The sequence below is a fragment of the Doryrhamphus excisus genome, linkage group LG20 (genome assembly GCF_037039965.1).
Source record: "Doryrhamphus excisus strain RoL-2023G ecotype Guam linkage group LG20, RoL_Dexc_Guam_v1.1, whole genome shotgun sequence".
Taxonomy (NCBI): Eukaryota; Metazoa; Chordata; class Actinopteri; order Syngnathiformes; family Syngnathidae; genus Doryrhamphus; species Doryrhamphus excisus.
Window position 1 is genome coordinate 11,849,111 of NC_136376.1, and position 17,516 is coordinate 11,866,626.

Consider the following 17,516-nt stretch of genomic DNA (forward strand, 5'->3'; position numbering starts at 1 on the left):
GTTTCAGTGAACCAAAACGTGTAGTGAATGTCTAAACTCCATCATCTGCCTGTGCTGTTGCTGGCGCCCAGGGCATAATTCAAAGCAGAGACTGGTGGTGATATTCCGACACAGCCAAGAATGTGAGATAATGAAAATATTTGTCAGTTGACCCCCATCTACATCCCCATTACACCCCCTCCCCCCCTTCAACTCGGTTTGTTTCACCCGAGATAGAGAGCATTAGCGAATATACACTCCATGACTACGTCACCTCTCTCCTGTAAACTACTACAGCTTGAGTGATGGCATAGTGTGATGATAACCATAGAGCCAGAAATGGAACTCGCTGCAACATATTAAAGTGCACAATGAGCAATACTGTTAATTAACTATCAATTACACACGGAAAGTACTGAAATGACTCGGACATAAGACAACCCCTCTTTAAGACAGACCCGTTTGAGGCCAAACTGCTGGAGAGTTGTTAAGTAACAATTAACGCTCTTAAAAGCATTATAAGTCCTCCTCCACTGTTTGTCAACTTTCTAACAACCCTTGAGAGGCTTTTCCCCAGTGGGTCTCAGTCTTTGAGTGACAGGATGAAAAGCTCTTGGGGAGAACTTGTTTCAAAACCCTGTATATCAGACAAATGTCTTTTTCAGACAGTTTTCTTAGATTCTACTGATATTTAAGTCAGTGCTGTACTGTAATTTCACCAAGTTTAAGTTAATGTAAACACACAGCAACCTTATTCATTCTGGCAATATCTATAAACCACCACTAGGTGGCAGTATCATTCCGGAAAAATACCTGTAACAGTTTTTGGGACTCAAGACTCACTTACTGACAGCTAAAAATGTATCCATTTTGCATTTGACTGAAAAAAGTGTGTTTTTCTCAAGCTGCTGCACATTCCCTAAAATCCTCTCACTTCGAATGCACTACTCAATCCACACTTCCACCAAGGGCCATGTACAAAAGACTCTTTGGTGATACCTGTTCTGTTTTGGTTCTTTTAAGTTGACATGTATGAAAACGTCGCTCAGAATTACTACGCTGGTTGGGCACTTGAATGTTTCACGGCAGCTGCTTAGCTTTGGGAGTCGTTGTATCTACACGGACTTTGGGTTGATGCTATAAATAGCTGTGGGCATCTATAAACGTGAGTAACTTTCTTATTCTCACTTGTTTTAATGTTATACGCTGTTTGGTCCATATTATGGTGTTGGATCGTGTGTTTTTACATCCAACCACCAAGCTGGTTGCTAACTGACTGGCTAGTTAGCCTCGTTAGCATGCCACTAGATGTGTTGCTGTTCAATTGTGTGCATGTTGCTAAATAATGTGTATAAGTAGTAGGTTCCGTTTTAGTCACGTTATAGGCTTATAAGTGTTTATGCCCAGGAGCGTTGTTTTTGTGTGCTTGTTCCCTCATAGAAAACCACACATACACTCACTCTGATACACTCATACACATTCCCCCATGCACACGCGCTCACCTGTGATATGTCACGTGGCTACAGATAAATAAAATAAGACATCAATGTGGATGTGGACAATCCCTCTCTACTACGGAGCTCCCCTGGACAGAATTGCTGTCCTGACCTGACACATATTCATATTTTGTTAAGCAATACGTGTAGATATGTGAAGATGTTATATATAGTTGAAGAAAAAAAACTGCATCTCAGCTTTGTGATGTAGTTGAAAAAGCTGGTTATTAGTGTGAACTTTAGTCTTTCTCGTTTTTTCCTCATTTTTGTTGTTGTTTTTCCCCCCAAATATTTCACCTTTGTAAATTTTCTTCTTGACAACATGTATGACATAATTCCCATCATATTATACATTTTTACCCAACTTTATTTTCCAAAGAGCAGAACTTTTTTTGTATGTTTCTGAAAGTTCAATTAAAAAATAACATTGTTAAATAATATTTGAAATGTTATTTTCCCTAATATTATGTTATTCTCTCAAAATTACAACTTTTTCTAAGTAGAAAATACTGCTGATTGTTCTATTGTTGTGTTTTTATTTTTTATTATATATTATATTATATATAATATTCTTAGTATAATATATAATATTTTAAGAATGTGCTGCGGACAAAAAAAAGCAAACAAACAGCTGCAGGACACAAATGGCCCCCAGGCTGCACTTTGGACACCCCTGGGATACGGTATAGGCTCATTTTCTGTCTATACACTAATGTACCCCATAGGGCTAATTATTGCACTCCAGGGTAACTTTTTAAAGTCCTTTCAAGGGTCAAAAAGCATGCAAGTATGTTCCCAAGCTATAAAAAAAATGATATCCCATATATACTATTAACAGAATTGCAGGAACCCAGCAATGTTTTATTCCCCAGAGAGTTTCATTTTTGATGAGATTATGGCTCTTAAAAGTAAGACAGCAGGCTTTAGTAGCCACTCGAGTACAATAAATAGGGATGAAGTCACATGGAAGAGGGAGAACCAGAAGAGGAAAGGCCCCCAGGAGCCAGGCCCCTGTCTGCCGCCCTCAGAGCCCCCTCCCTCCACCGGACCCATGCTGCTCCCTCTTTCTTTGGACTTCTTTAAATGAGTTTATCACGCCATGAGGGTCCGCACAGCCTCTGTGTGTAACGTTTTGGCGCCTTTTGTCTGCCAGGAGAGCCTCAATTGAGCCTACATTTATTATTTTGACCTTTCTGCAAGACCTCAAAGGGTCGCTTCTTTTCGGACTCGCTCTGCAGACTTTTGTGCGACCTGCCGAGAGAGGAGACAAGTTTCTTTTTCTTATCGCACCCTTTGAAAAGTTTTGTTTCATGGGGCCCGGACATGAAAGCAAGCTCCAGGGGGAAATATTGAAAGAAAGTAAAAATCAATTAGGCCATGGCCTTGTGAGGATACAGGGAGCCGCCGTGTGAACACATACTTTTTCCCCACCAAATGTGCATTGCCAAGATTGTACCAACACAAGGAGTGCACTTCTACAACATTGGTTGTAAAAATTTATTTTCTTTTTGTTTTTTTTAATGGATATACAGAGTGGTCAGTCAGACTTTTGCACACACTTTCTCATGCAATCAAATGAAAACATACATCCATATGTTTGACTAGCACTGTATATTAACACTGACAGTCTCATATAACATTACCATGTAAAATAAATTAAAAAATTTCATTCATATCTACCGTATAGTATTTGGTTACATTCAACACTACTTGCATGTGAGCTCCCTCTAGTGACGAAATATTGCTCACTGCAAGACAAGCATTTTGATAAACTACAAGTCTAATGTATTTCAAGTCAGCACTTGCAAAAACAAAGCCAGCTTTTAATAACTCAACTATGTTTGCTACACATCCAATTTCTTTGCCGCTTATACTCACTAGGGTAGTGGGGGTATGCTGGAGCTTATCCTAGCTGAGTTCGGACAAGAGGCGGGGTACACCATGGAATGGTCGCCAGCCAATCACAGGGCACATATAGACAAACAACCATTCACACTCACATTCATACCTATGGACAATTTGGAGTCGCCAATTAACCGAGCATGTTTTTGGAATGTGGGAAGAAACCCGGTGAAAACCCACGCACTCACAGAGAGAACATGCAAATTCGGCCACGGTGCGGCCCATTTGCTAGACAGCCTCCATTTTAAAAAAATTAAAAAGGCACATCATTTTTAGGATTTATTTGTAAAATGTATAGAGAACACAAAAACTGGAGTTAAAAAGGCAGAAAGTCCCCAACAGTAATCAGACTGATAAATTCGGACTGCTTTTGTTTTGTGAGCTGTCCATAATATCTACATATCTCATTATGTTAGTATGTTGTTGGAGGAGGATTTCATTATGAACATTGTCTTCATTGACATGCCTGGTTGAAATTCTCACCCTTACTCATGTGGCATGTTCCTTGCCCTGTTAAGTGGTGCAACGTCTGATTTCTGTAGTTTAATGAGCTGATCAGTTGTCCTGAAAATTGGCCTTTCTCTTCTCCACAAACGCAGTCATTCCCTCCTTGCGATCATCCTTAAAAGGAAACAGACAGACGCAAACTTCACAAGGCACAACTCCATGCAGCATCAAGAGTAAACCTCGGAGGTGAGTGCTTCTACTCACCGTAGCGAAGGTGGCATGGAATAAACGCTTCTCGAAATGATTCCCCTCAGCCAGAGTCAATTCAAAGGCTGAAACCAGACAAGGTTTCAGAATGACATGACAGGAAGCGAGGTAAGGTGGTTCAATTAAACATCTGACCTGCATTGACCGCCTCCTTTGCCATAGCAGACACCAGTTTGGAATTGGCGGCGATTTTCTCGCCACATTTCACCGCTTCGGACACCAGCTGGTCCACGGGATAGATTTTACTCACCAAACCTGCAAATGACACGACAGTTAAAATTATTAATCTAAACCTTGAATCTTGCTTTTTTTTTGCCATTTTCTGGTGGTCTTAGAAGTAACCCACAAGGAAAGTGGTTTTGGGCCCTCTTAAGAGTTCCTACAGCCTTTAGTTTCTAATACCTGACTGTTTGGCTTCTTGGGCGCTAATTCTGTCTCCTGTAAGCACCATCTCCATGGCTAGAGATTTGCCCACTGCACGGGTCAGACGCTGAGTGCCCCCCGCCCCTACAGAGAGAGATGACATCATGCCTACAACAGCGCCAAAGGATATTTTTATCCAGCTAAGCAGAGACGTGGCGTTGTACCAGGGATGGTCCCCAGCAGGATTTCTGGTTGGCCAAACTGGGCTTTCTCTCCAGCGTAGATGATGTCACACATCATGGCCAACTCGCAGCCGCCGCCCAACTGAAACCGAGTGAACAACTGTAAATCAACAATGTCAAGGTAAAGGGAAGGGAGGGGTAATTTGGGACTATTTTACATACAGCAAAACCATTAACAGCAGCAATCACTGGCTTCTTCACAGTGGACACTCTGGTCCAGTGGGACAGAAAGTTACCGCCATAACACTTCTGGAAGGTCAGATTTTGCATTTCTTTGATGTCCGCTCCAGCTGAACAGGGCAGAAATGATGCTTACTGCTCATGTTAAGACTTAAAGGTTAACACACTTGTTATTATTTCTATTTCACCTGCAAATGCTCTGTCGCTGCCGGTGAGGACGATAGCGCCCACATCTCTGTCCCTCTCCAAGGTGTCCAAAGCCTGACCCAACTCTTTCATCAGGCCGTCACACAGCGCATTGAGAGCTTTAGGTCGGTTCAGCTGGATTAAACCCACATTCTTGTTCTCTCCTCGCTTCTCTACCATAATATACTCATATTGTGTGCCTGCTGGGGGAGAAAACAGAGATCAACACTAGATTATTTCCCAACTGTTGATCCCAAATGCATATTAATGCAATCACCACCGTTACAGCTCTTTTTTAGGTTGTACTGGTGTACCTTACTACAAGACAGTTCAACTAAACGGCTACAAATTAATACAGTAACACACAGATGCACTGACACAACAATATAACTCGAAACGTTCAAAATGAGTCGTAGATAATTGATTTCTAATCTATTCGTTGTGCATATGCACTGAATATAACTCTGAATATAACTATGTACTATTAGAGTGCATGCTTGCCATATCAGTGACGCACACGACATGACATTGAACGATCACCGTATGCCATCAAACACTCACCCGAGCTACAGAGGCGAGCGGAGGCCAAAAGACCAGGCGTCGCTCGGCACGATTTTAAGAGCAAGGTCGCATTTCTGCAAAGAAAAGCCATGGCAGCAGTCACCACCAACAACGACGCCCGTTGACTCTGAACTTGTGACTACGAGAGCAATGGCAACGGTGTACTTCCGGGTACGTCTTCTTTTGTGGCTAGCAACGGTTCACATTCATGTCGTTTAGCACTACGGGCATCTAGCGGACGAGCGTGGAATAACTTGTATTCACATTGATATTACGGTGACAGATTGGCATAGACCGACGTGAACATTTATACAATATAAGATAAATTGTTATCGTGAAAACGAGATTATTTCCCTAACTCGATTTGTAACGCTGTCTTGTCGTGAGCGCGCTGCTCGTTCCCCGTGAACGCGCACACCATCCTCCGCGATCTCCATCATTTTTTTCTCTTTGAGCCCAGGATAAACACACGCCGAAATAAGGTAAGCATCAACCTTTTGCAATGTTTTTATGATTATTATCACTACAGGGTAATGCCTTTTTAATCACAATTTTTGTAATATGGAGTGTGCCTGAGATAGTGGCCAATTAGGACGGTAAAATGAACATGCATGTCCAAAAATGGCGTGCACTTTGAAAATACCACATTTTGTGTGCACATTTGGGTTGTTTGTATTCGCTTATCTTATTATATTCACCATGACAACCATAAGCAGTATTTTAAAAAAAGGCCTCTGTTATTTGTATCCTCTCAGGCACAATTGTATTCATTTCTCTGCAGGCAGACATCTTTATTTTTTTTAAGTGATTCTGCAGAGATGTACAACAAGCACTTGTTGTATACATGCAAATGCATGTGTAAAAATAGTATTATCAGTGTTCTTCTGCAAATAAACACTTGAGTTCATTTTAAATATATGTATGTATATATATATATTCATTTATTTATTTTTGCAAGCTTGAGGTGGCCTATACAAGAAATAATGTTAAAAGATCATAGCCCTTACTCAATGGGACTACTACATGTTGTAATAAACACAGCTTCAGTTAAACTATGTATTGCTTGCATTACTGGATAATTTATAGGGCGCTTTCCTCCGATGTTAACATATTTAAAGACTACACAGCCTCCACTTACAGTAAAAAGGCAGCACTAAGTTGCCTGTTTATGAACAATATTGTGAGCTTTTGGCAAGAGTCACTGAAAAATATCACCATCATGTAAAATCCTAATAAAATAAATTGCCATTTGTCCAGTTATTCTGAAACAAATGTCATTTACAATCTGCAGTAATATTGTTTTATTTTCCTCCTGCACAGATGAACCAGGTGCTTGCAACTTGCTGGACTTGCCTCCTGCTGTCTGCCTTCCTGTGCGAGCCTGTACTGTGCAAAGGTGGCCGCGGCGGGTCCAGGGGCTCGTCCCGAGGCTCCCCTGCCCGGAGTTCCACAGCAGGTACCTACCGCGGGGCAGGCAGCTACGGCGGCCCACGCTCTCGCTTCAGGGTGGCGGGGCGGACATCCCCGGTGAGGGTAGCCGCTGCTGCGGCTGCAGGGGCTGCAGTGGCCCTGACGGCAGATAAATGGTACGCATCCGCTTACCGCCGCAACAATGCAGAGAGCTCAGAGGATGAGCTGGATTATTACAACAGGACCAGCTACTTTGATGCCCAAATGTCTGGCTCCACAAGGGGAGCCTCTTTCTGCCAAATGCTTTCTGTTACCATGGCAACACTCTTCTCCAATGCACTCCTGCTGGACTCAATACTGTAGACTTATGGATAAACACACTGGACCTGACTAATGCAAGACAGGCTGCCTGGAAAGACACTAACCACAGAAGAAACACTGTAACTGTTTACTTACACTTAAACACACCACTTATGCTCACTCCTCAACGATCACACCAGCCTGTGTGTATCTGAAGATGCACAGCCAAAATCAATATTACCTTTACTTTAGAATATGCACTTCAAAGTAAGTTACTTCTACACCACAACCCCGCACAGGATAATCTGCTCACTGGAAGACTTCATAAACATTTTTTTTTATAGAACCGTGTCATGAACAGAGCATTTGATTCTATTCTTTACACACATTTCATTCTGCTCATTTTGAGACCACTGATGTTAAGACACAGTGTCCCTAACCAGCTAAAAAGTCCCCTTTTAAAACTCAAGTGGTGCTGCTCAAACATTGAGATGTTGTGATGTATCCCAAAGCCTCTTCCTCTTGTTAGGAGCACTAGACTGTTCCTTATCTCAAGCACTTGTGTACAGGTACATAATATATTTGTTGTCTGTCTCAATGCAAATAAATACATGTTAAAACCGAGTCAAGGTTTCTGTCTTTTGAATTCTTTAAGCAAATATCGACTTGTTTTACTTTACAAAACATTGTCTAACTGTACCAGATGGATCCTGGTGGAGTTTATCTTCAGTAATATACTGTACATCTTGTTTCAGTCCAGGATGACTTGGCCAAGCTCTCCTTTCCTGAAGGCTCGGATGAAATCATACGCTGCTGCAGTGTAGTTTGGAACAGTGATGGTGATGTCACCTGAAGGAGACAAGTAAATATGACACACCATTATGTGCTTTGCCAATTGGTGTGATAGTGGTCAGAGTGTGTAAAACAAAGTTAAACAAGTTAAAGGATAAATGTACTCCATGCTTTTTATTTGGCTTCTTAAAGGGGTCCTATAATGCTCATTTTCAGCCCTTTGTATTGAGTTGTGGACTCCTATAGAGCAACTACACACAATAACCTATTCCAGATGGATTTCATTGGATTTCCAAAACGTTCTGTTTTAATTTATGCCACCCACGGCCCACCTCGAAGCAAGCTCATTCCACTGATTGGTCCCACTCAGTTTGTACAGCTAACAGCTCGTACTACGTAATGCTACAAAATACTTTTGTGTATGTGGTGTATTTCTGCTTACTTCTCCTCAAGTGTAAATGATTTGTTGTCTCTCACCTACTCCAGTGAGGGCTTTGACCCGCTGTGTTTTCCTCAGTTTCACTGCGATGTGTTTGAGGACGTGCTGAATGTTATCACTGGGCTCCTGGAGGTTGTATTTTTCCACATAACTGCACACAAACACAACGCAAATGGATCTCAATGACAAAAGTAAAACATGACTCAAACATCAAATCCGTACCTGAACTTTTCCAGCCGGTTAAGAGAATAAAGCAAGTAGTCAGCAATGATATCCTCACCAACTAAATGGTCCAGTATAGTTCCTGGAGAGCAACACAAACATGTTTATCAATTCAGTAATTGTGTTGCATGTTGAGCTTACTTACCACATAAAGCCAGCTTCATGCCTGTTTCAACACTCTCAATTCTGGGAGGCAAAACGCCTGGGGTGTCCAACAGGTACATTATAGGGCGTTCACACACCTGACGGAATTAACAACACTACACACGTGCACATAATCGATGAAAGTAAAAAGAAAAATAGAACAGTTACCTGAATTTTAGTGAGGACTGCTCGAGTTATACCTGGCTCGCCACCTACTCGAGACGCACGGCCTGAAAGAAACATTTTATTCATAGCCAAAACACAAAAGCCGGGATTTTTCCACCTTCTTTCTGCATAGGCGCTGTGTACACAGAGCACTAACATGATAAAACGGCAGCAGCTGACCTGGCAATGTTCCTGCTTCAGAGGTAGTATCTGAGGCGGGATGCTGCCTGTGTGTAAGGATATTCTGCAATGCCAGCATCGGGTTGTTAAATTTGACTACCCGAGACTCACAGTTGTGTTGAAAGCAGTCGCCGTCTGACAAGTATTTTACATGTCACCAGGTGAAAGCACACGCAGTTGCAGCAATATCCTGCTTAGTTGTATAACAGGCAAAAAATGCCTAGTTCTAATTTATAGTTCTATTGTTATTGCTCTGTGCAAGACACTCAGAAAAAAACATGCTGGTCTCAGTTTTACTGTACCTTTCTTCAAATACGTTCTTCTTAATGAGTTAATAAGTGATGACTTTCCCACATTGGGCACTCCAATCACCATCAGACAATAATTTTGATTCTGGAAGTGTTAAAATGATATGTTATTGTTAGAATAAGCAATGCACTTTTATTTGTCCACTAAATTAACACATTTGTGTATACCTCGTCTCTGTTAAAGCGGTTTGAGTTTGCTATCATTTCCACCACCTTCGGCACCAACTGAAGAATAAAAGAATAAGATGAAGAATCTTTAAGAAATGCGACAGTGAGCAGGCAGAGATTGTGCATTTAGGGAAAAGGACTTGTACACTTTTCACGTTGTCATCTCGCTGCTTTAGACAGTCTGTATAGAGAACATTCTTCACTCCGGTTCTATTGAGTTCCTTTAGGATCCTCTGCACAGAAAATGTGTGGAATAATTACTCGATAGTTATTTTTGTTATTTTATCATACATGCATGCATGCATACAGCACCTGTTTACTTGACAAGTCAGCCAGGTCCATCTTGTTAAGAATCAGCAGATGTGGTTTGACATCCAGACTTTCCTGAAACACAGGGTTTCGTCCAGAGAAGGGGAGGTTCATAGCGTTAAAGAGCTTTAATCATCAATAATAACCATAAGCTAAACCACCTAATAGATTAATCAGAAAGGATATTCTGGCATCGTGTATTTCCAAGATGCAGTCCACGTTCTTCAGACTGGCTCTCATTTGCTTCAAACCTACAATAGAGGAATAATATTCAGTAACTTATCGGGAGCACAAGCGAACAACATCGTACAATAAATGGGTTACGGTGAGTATTTCATGCCGAAAACCAACAGTCACCTTTAGCCATGTGTCCAGGGAACCAGTGAGCCACTTCCCGTCCTCCAAAGTCAAAACTGGTTCGAAACTTAGTGACATTACAGAGCGACCGGTATAGTTTCATGGCCTCGATAAATATGTTTGTTTTAACTTTATCTCACATCTGTACATTAGCTTCACTTATCATAATCGCGAGAAAACCGAACACAGTGGGGCGTACCACTGTTTACAAACCGACTCAAAACTAAACACAGAATATTTGTTCCGCTCTTCCTCTAAGATTTCACTATGATTAACTTGCTGTGTGCACGACTGCTCTCAGAAGGATATAATAATAATTGCGAAATAACCTAAAATAACATAAAATTGCGAAAACCTAAAATATAAAATAAAATATTTTATTTACTTTTCTCTAATGAAGTTGATTTTAATTGAAGAAGTTGCTACAATACTGTCACTTTTAATTTCTCCTCTGGTCGAGGGTGAACGTATTTTTTTCTTCACATTTTTTATACCAATATTGAGCTTAAGATCATGGAAAAAATATAGGAATGCTCTACAAAAGACTAAAAGTAACAAGACTAACAGACTTACTTTAAAAATGTCTATTTTATAACTTTGGGCAACTTTGATAAAGCATGTCTCTGAAATGTAGTTTGACTGGGTTATTTCATAGTATGGATACAAGATGTGGACTAATAATGTATCAATAACTCATGATAATACTGGTAATAAATACGGATACCGTATTATCTAACAAGAACGTCAATAATAACAGCAGTCAGTGATTTTGATGAACAGTAAGAAGTTTATTAAGTTGAAAGAATATAATAATCTGTATTGATTGTATTCCCTTTCCCTTGAAAATTGGGTCTCAATTTAGACAAATACTTAATTTTATGAAGCTGCTTACGAAAAGTGTTATTCTTTTAAAGCTTTGATTTAGGCTTGGGTGGATGACTGGAGGAGTAGTGAGCGATGAGCCTGTCAGCTTCCCTCCTGCCAGTGAGAAGAGCTCCATGGACAGTGCTGCTGTAGCTTGGATGGGTCGCCTCTCCAGCAAACAACACCTGCAGGGGCTGGATTGGACGCACCAAATAGTGTGTGAGTTGAGGAACACTTTTTTTTATTCTGCAGTGCAAACATACTTGTGACAGTGATGGCTTTGGAGGTAGAGGCTCCATCATGTTCTGCAAATCTTGCGGGGAACAACCTTTTGAAGGATAACTGTACGATCCACATGTCCAGGGGTTGCTAAACCACTGAGAGCGCAAGAGTCTTCGGGGAGTGATGATAGGGTTGCCTAACATATGAACACTTAGATAACATACTGAAGTCCAGTGAGTACAGAAAGGCCATAAAAGCTACTTATTCACCTGTAAACATGCGGATGAGTTGAGTGACTGCGTGCAGGACCTCCTGCTCAGATAAAGTCTCCATGTACTGTGACTCATGCCCAGCGATCCAGCCACATAAAACATGGCTGTGCCTGTGGGTTATTAGAGTAAACACCCCATTCAAAATCAACATACAAGCATTTTCAAGTATGTTCAATACAGTCACTGTTCAATGAAAACCATGTACAGTGGAACCTCCCGGAGACCTAAACATTTTGGTGTTCAACAAAAATGTTCTGCAAAAATAGGCCTCAAAAGCCAAATAAAACTTATGAGGACAAACCACCACCATGTGTGATGTCAGCATGTACAGCTTAAGCTTACTGACTACAGTATACAAATATAGTTGGGTATTGCAATAAAAGGAACTACTTGTGTATTTGTTTTTTCTGTATTTTTTAAGCCAACACAAAGTGATAATAGTGATGGCAGAGATCCGCTGTGGTGACTCCGTAATCAGGAAAAAGCCAAAAGAAAAACTAACAAACAGGAAAACCGATGATACCCACAGAATCAAACCCAACTTGCTGCAACACAAGGAAATGATTGGCTGCTCAGTGGAATATGAGCAATGCAGTTAATCAAATCAATTATACTACATACTGTACTGTATATACTTACTATACACAATAGAACGTTTACCTAATTCCAGAAATACCTGTGTCACTTGGTGGCAATATTACTCTGCAAAAACCTTGATTGTTACTTTAATTTAGTTGTATTATTGTTGAGAATGACAAATGTTAGTTAAAACTACTATGTCTGTAAAGTGAATACAAGTTTTATGAAGGTGATAGTTTGTACGGAACAAACAAATTCATTTTACATTGTTTTCTATGGGAACAGAATGGGTTTGACTTAAGAGGTTCCACTGTAACTCCAAATACTGTGTTTCTTAGTACAATACAGCTGTGGTAAGATACAGTACATATTAACATGAAAATCATAAAACATGTTTTATGCATATAGTATTTATCACCATAAACCATAACCAGTCAGTCAAATCCAAAATGAAGGTTGCTGACCCGTCAGTTGGTTTTACCACAGTGAAGCCAAACAACTTCTTTATCCAAGATCCTGGAAGATCCTGTACCTTGTCCACAATGGCATCCTGAGTCATGATGGAAAATAAGTTGTGTTATTCTCACAACGGTGGCCCGCATTTTTAAAGATGCTCAGAAAGTTGACAGAAAGCAGCCTATTAAGCATTTTGCAACACAGTTGAAACCATGACAAGAGCGTTGTTTGGATGTTATTGGATCGTGCAAACACAGACGTGGTGACTCACCTCATCTTCCCACACCAGGTAGATGACCTCAGAGTCCTTATCCCACCATGGCGAATCAAACTCCACAAATATTTTATTGTTGGTGCCAAAGCCAAATCTCTGGATAGAGTGCATCTTGTGTAAAGGAAGAGGAGGTTGAAACAGAGTGGAATAGTGTTTCTTTAAGTAGCCTGGACAAAGAGAAGTAAGGACAATTCAATTTCTATTTTAAAAGTTCTTCTCTAGGATTCTAGGATAGGTTCTTCTCTATCATCCATATGTCATAATACCTAAAGAAACAGTCATGATCACGTGATCGGCAACCACTTTCTTCCCGTCTTGACACTCAATGGTCACGTGGGTGTCTGTCTTCTCTGTGTTGTTCCAGTGGATACAGCGAACTGGCTGATTGTAGGTCACCAGACCAGCAGGCAGCTCTGACATCAGGTTTCTCAGCACACCTTCATAGCCACTGGAATAAGGGAGAAAATACAACAGGTGATGAGGAGTTTCTTGATTTATTGTCGCAACTTAGTTTGGTTATATATATGAGGTAAGCAGGTGTTATGGTAGTCAACGTTTATCCCTGCATGAGAAGCTATAACTTTCATGAAGGCAATCATTCACTTACATTAGTTAACATAGAATTGTTTACAAATGTTTATGACACTCTTTTAAGTGGATACTAATAAAACTAATATAATGATTTTAATGTTTGACACATAATCATGCTGTGCAAGCACTCCGGCTTGGGCTACAAACCCTGGTAAGGTGCAGTCAAGTCCTGGCAGAGATTTATACATGCCATAACAACCCAAGCTCAGGTCATCCATGGTGTAAGTTCCATTGATGCAACATTCCACCTTCAGCATAGTGCTAATCATACACAGTCGCAAAGATCTTGTGGCTGCATCAGCATCTTTCCACTTCTCAGCTGCTCTTTGTTGCACCTGCATCAAAACAAGATGAAGATGGATGCGAGAGTGGAATATTGACATTGTTTGTTTCCATACCTGTGACCCACAGTGAAGTCCTGTAATAGGACACTCATGAAGAAGTGTCGGCTGCCTAATGCACATAGCTCTCAGGCCAGTACGGAGGTGCTAATGCATGCTTTTATTTCCTGTCGTTTAGATTACTGTAATGCCCTGCTCTCCGGTCTTCCCAAAAAAAGTATTTTAAATCTCCAATTATTACAGAACTCAGCCGCACGTGTGCTGACGAGGACCATTACACCAGTTTTAAAGTCGCTACATTGGCTCCCCGTCCGCTTCAGGATCGATTTTAGATTCTCTTACTGGTTTTTAAATGTCTTAACGGCCTTGCACCTTCTTATTTATCTGATCTGCTTTTACCATATCAACCCCCGCGGACCCTGCGGTCCTCCGGCACTGGCCTTTTAACAATACCAAAACCCAGAACGAAAACCCACGGTGAGGCAGCATTTAGCCACTATGGCCCCCACCTGTGGAACAGCCTGCCGGAGAGCCTCAGGACTGCGGAGACTGTTGATATTTTTAAAAGAACATTAAAAACGCACCTTTTTAATCAGGCTTTTAACTAATATTTTTAAACTTTTCTTATGTTTTTATCCTTTGAGTCCTATTTTATGCTTTTAGTCTTTAGCTTTTAACTACAGTGTTTCCTCAGGGGGGGTCCTCCACACTGGGGGCTGTCGGGTCTGCTGAGGGGGTGCCATCCTTGGGTCCCTTCGACCCGGCCGGCTGGAGGTTCCTCCCTTTAATGTGGGGGTCCGCCTGTCTGTTGGAGTCGGGGGCCTGGGTGCTGGTCCCCCGATGGCACAGCCTGCGGCTCCTCCCAGTGTGGACAGCCCCAAAAGTGGCGTTTCCTTGATCCTCAGTGCCATGCCATGTCTCCCTACTGTGTGTGATTGTGTGATTGTGTGTGTGTGTGTGGGTGGGTGTGTGTGCATCTAGTATGGAGGGTGGGAGGGAGGGGCTTTCTTAGTATTTGTTTTCCTTTTAATTGTAGTAATTGTTTTTAACTCTGTAAAGCACTTTGTGTTGCATGTCTTTGCAGGAAAAGTGCTATACAAATAAAGTTGATTTGATTTGATTTGACAGTATACATGGTACAGTCTGTTCTTAAAAAGACACTTGGTCATCATGAATATGACAATACCTCTGCACGAATGAATTGACCCGTGCTGGGCCATGGTTCTCCTCCTCTCTCATTAAACTCTGCGCACTCTTCCAGCAGCTCAGTAAACATCTCCTGAGCAGGATGCACATCTTCAATGCTCAGCTTGCGACCTTTGATTAAAAAAAGAAAACACTGCATAAGATCACAAATACCATACAGGCTGGCCACCATGCATGTATAAGTCACCTGAGCTGGTAAAGATATTGTGCATCCAGGGAGGATGTCCTCCGATCTCCATGGCCTGGTTCTCTGGCTTGAGGGCCTCTGCATCCAGGAGTCCATATTGTCGAGCCAAACAAAACACTGGGTTGCCCTCGGATGGTCCGTGGATCCAGTTTGCACCGACCTCTATTATGTTATCACCTACAGGCAGAAGCCATGGGCAGGTTTACCTTATGTGTCTTCTAATATGGCGCTGTTGTATGATTAACTAACATACGAGCTCCGGTATGCGATAAGACAACATACTGTACATAGGTCAAATGGAATATGTAATAAATATTGATAGGAATAACACGATGATTTGTCCTAAATATATACTATATACACGACACTGGCAAACGTATACTATATTAGCTTAGTGATTTTACAGTATGAAGCTCTCCGTGGAAAAGTTTAGACACCCCTAGATTACAGTAGAAAGACATCGTTGGTTTACTTACCAAATTTGCCTGTTTTTATCCTTCCTCCACTTCTATCTGTAGCTTCGAGTATGTGCACACGATTAAAACCTGCTTTAACTAGTTTTTGTGCCGCTGCTATCCCTGCTATCCCACATCCTACAATTACTATTCTAGCGTCAACACCCACAGACATGGCGGAGACTGACTGGTCTGCAGAACACAACTAACTGGACGGAGGTCCGGAACTGTGGAGAATTTGGCAGGCGTAAGACGTTTATGGTCCTCCTCCAGTCGCGACCAGCCATTCCGGTGTTTAGTCCAAAGACACTAGGCAGTAATGTCCGCCATGATGGTGAGCAACAGTGGTGGGCGGGGTTAGGAGCGCCATAGCGTAAACCACAGTGTACTACTGCTGAGTGTAAAATAACGTTATGCGCAGTTCAAGGTTCAAAGGTTCGGACAGTAGGTGGCAGCATTCACTCAGATTGTTGTATTTTTCTACTCAAATAAAACCAAAGAACAACTTCTCGCCACAAGGTGCTGATGCAGTGAATTGGCCTACCATACTACGAGAATTTAGTAAGAGTTTTCATTGTCACATACCATTCTGTTTATTTTTCACAATATTCAACAATGAATTGTGATATTTATTCAAGGTTGGCGTTCCCCATTCAGTGTTCATCTGTGCTGTGTTGAAGTGAGAGGAGTAGAGAGGAAAGTTGAGTTTGTTAATGTAGTTTTATCAACATTAGCAAGACTAAAAATATTGTGCTTTTTGGCCCTTTTGATTTAAAAATTAATCATAAAGACATTATGTTGGTTCTGACATAAACCTAAATGCTTTAAAACAATCACATGGAATCCTCAGTCTCATGTACAGTACTTGAAGAGTGAAAAAGTGCATTTTGTTGTTTGGCCAGGTGATGGCATCGTAGAGAATGCTTTGTTCCGAATTCAACATTTTAGAGCCTACCCGTCCTCTCAATGTTTGGATATGAAAGAAACCATGTGATTGTGTGTTTAGATACAGGCTTTTGCCTCGGTGTTATGCAACTAACACAAACTATTAAAATCTTTGTAAAATCCTAGACAATTAGAGGAAAAAATACAGCTTCGAGCTGGTGACTTCAAAAAGTATATAGCGGTATGTTACATTGTTATACTTGAGGGTGGATACATCATTTAATCTATAAGATCACTTCCTGCTTTAATTTCAGATCTAGCATATCATCCATCTGTTTTCTATGCCGCTTATCCTCACTCGGGTCGCAGGGGTATGCTGGAGCCTATCCCAGCTGTCTTCGGGCGAGAGGCGGGTACACCCTGGACTGGTCGTCAGCCATTGTACCTATGGACAATTTAAAGTCACCAATTAACCTAACATGCATGTTTTTGGAACGTGGGAGAAAACCCACACACGGGGAGACTGTGTGGCCAACATGTAATGTGCGGTCCTCTGGCATATCAATTAATTACAATATACTTTATTGCATTTTTTTTTAATTCCGGAAATGATTTTGCATGGTGTGCTGAATTTGTATATTTTTCCCATGCAGCAGTCACATCCAAGGGGAAAAGGATGCAGGTCAAGATCTCACACACTCGGGCAAGTACTTGCATTAGTCAACTAATAATAATGGTCGCCTGACTGAAGGTCAAGGTTGGTCTTG

General features: G+C 41.3%; 4 protein-coding genes across 5 annotated transcripts; 1 reads left to right on the forward strand and 3 right to left on the reverse strand.

The window, feature by feature from the left end:
* Nucleotides 1–3,643: 3,643 nt before the first annotated feature.
* echs1 (enoyl CoA hydratase, short chain, 1, mitochondrial) lies at nucleotides 3,644–5,814 on the reverse strand. Of its 2 annotated transcripts, none has more exons than XM_058058336.2 (8): nucleotides 5,624–5,814; nucleotides 5,065–5,262; nucleotides 4,859–4,986; nucleotides 4,679–4,778; nucleotides 4,494–4,598; nucleotides 4,227–4,346; nucleotides 4,089–4,156; nucleotides 3,644–3,998 (listed from the first exon to the last, which is right to left on the reverse strand). In XM_058058336.2, exons 1-8 carry the CDS (start codon nucleotides 5,712–5,714, stop codon nucleotides 3,933–3,935), a joined length of 876 nt encoding a protein of 291 aa, XP_057914319.2. In that variant the 5' UTR covers nucleotides 5,715–5,814; the 3' UTR covers nucleotides 3,644–3,932. The 2 variants fall into 2 exon arrangements, with proteins under 2 accessions (XP_057914319.2, XP_057914318.2); XM_058058335.2 differs by having other exon boundaries at nucleotides 5,065–5,265.
* A 1,129-nt stretch (nucleotides 5,815–6,943) lies between these two features.
* sprn (shadow of prion protein) lies at nucleotides 6,944–7,396 on the forward strand. Its single transcript, XM_058059263.2, has one exon. The coding sequence runs from the start codon at nucleotides 6,944–6,946 to the stop codon at nucleotides 7,394–7,396; it is 453 nt and encodes a 150-aa protein (XP_057915246.2).
* Nucleotides 7,397–7,560: 164 nt separating this feature from the next.
* On the reverse strand, nucleotides 7,561–10,654 carry mtg1 (mitochondrial ribosome-associated GTPase 1). Its single transcript, XM_058058332.2, has 11 exons — nucleotides 10,418–10,654; nucleotides 10,247–10,311; nucleotides 10,064–10,168; nucleotides 9,898–9,984; nucleotides 9,752–9,808; nucleotides 9,578–9,668; nucleotides 9,099–9,160; nucleotides 8,932–9,028; nucleotides 8,787–8,868; nucleotides 8,603–8,715; nucleotides 7,561–8,182 (listed from the first exon to the last, which is right to left on the reverse strand). Exons 1-11 carry the CDS (start codon nucleotides 10,518–10,520, stop codon nucleotides 8,085–8,087), a joined length of 960 nt encoding a protein of 319 aa, XP_057914315.2. The 5' UTR covers nucleotides 10,521–10,654; the 3' UTR covers nucleotides 7,561–8,084.
* Nucleotides 10,655–11,184: 530 nt separating this feature from the next.
* Nucleotides 11,185–16,207, reverse strand: paox (polyamine oxidase). Its single transcript, XM_058058329.2, has 10 exons — nucleotides 15,886–16,207; nucleotides 15,410–15,586; nucleotides 15,203–15,333; nucleotides 13,823–14,010; nucleotides 13,351–13,532; nucleotides 13,082–13,251; nucleotides 12,819–12,904; nucleotides 11,773–11,885; nucleotides 11,545–11,699; nucleotides 11,185–11,475 (listed from the first exon to the last, which is right to left on the reverse strand). Exons 1-10 carry the CDS (start codon nucleotides 16,037–16,039, stop codon nucleotides 11,326–11,328), a joined length of 1,506 nt encoding a protein of 501 aa, XP_057914312.2. The 5' UTR covers nucleotides 16,040–16,207; the 3' UTR covers nucleotides 11,185–11,325.
* Nucleotides 16,208–17,516: the final 1,309 nt, after the last annotated feature.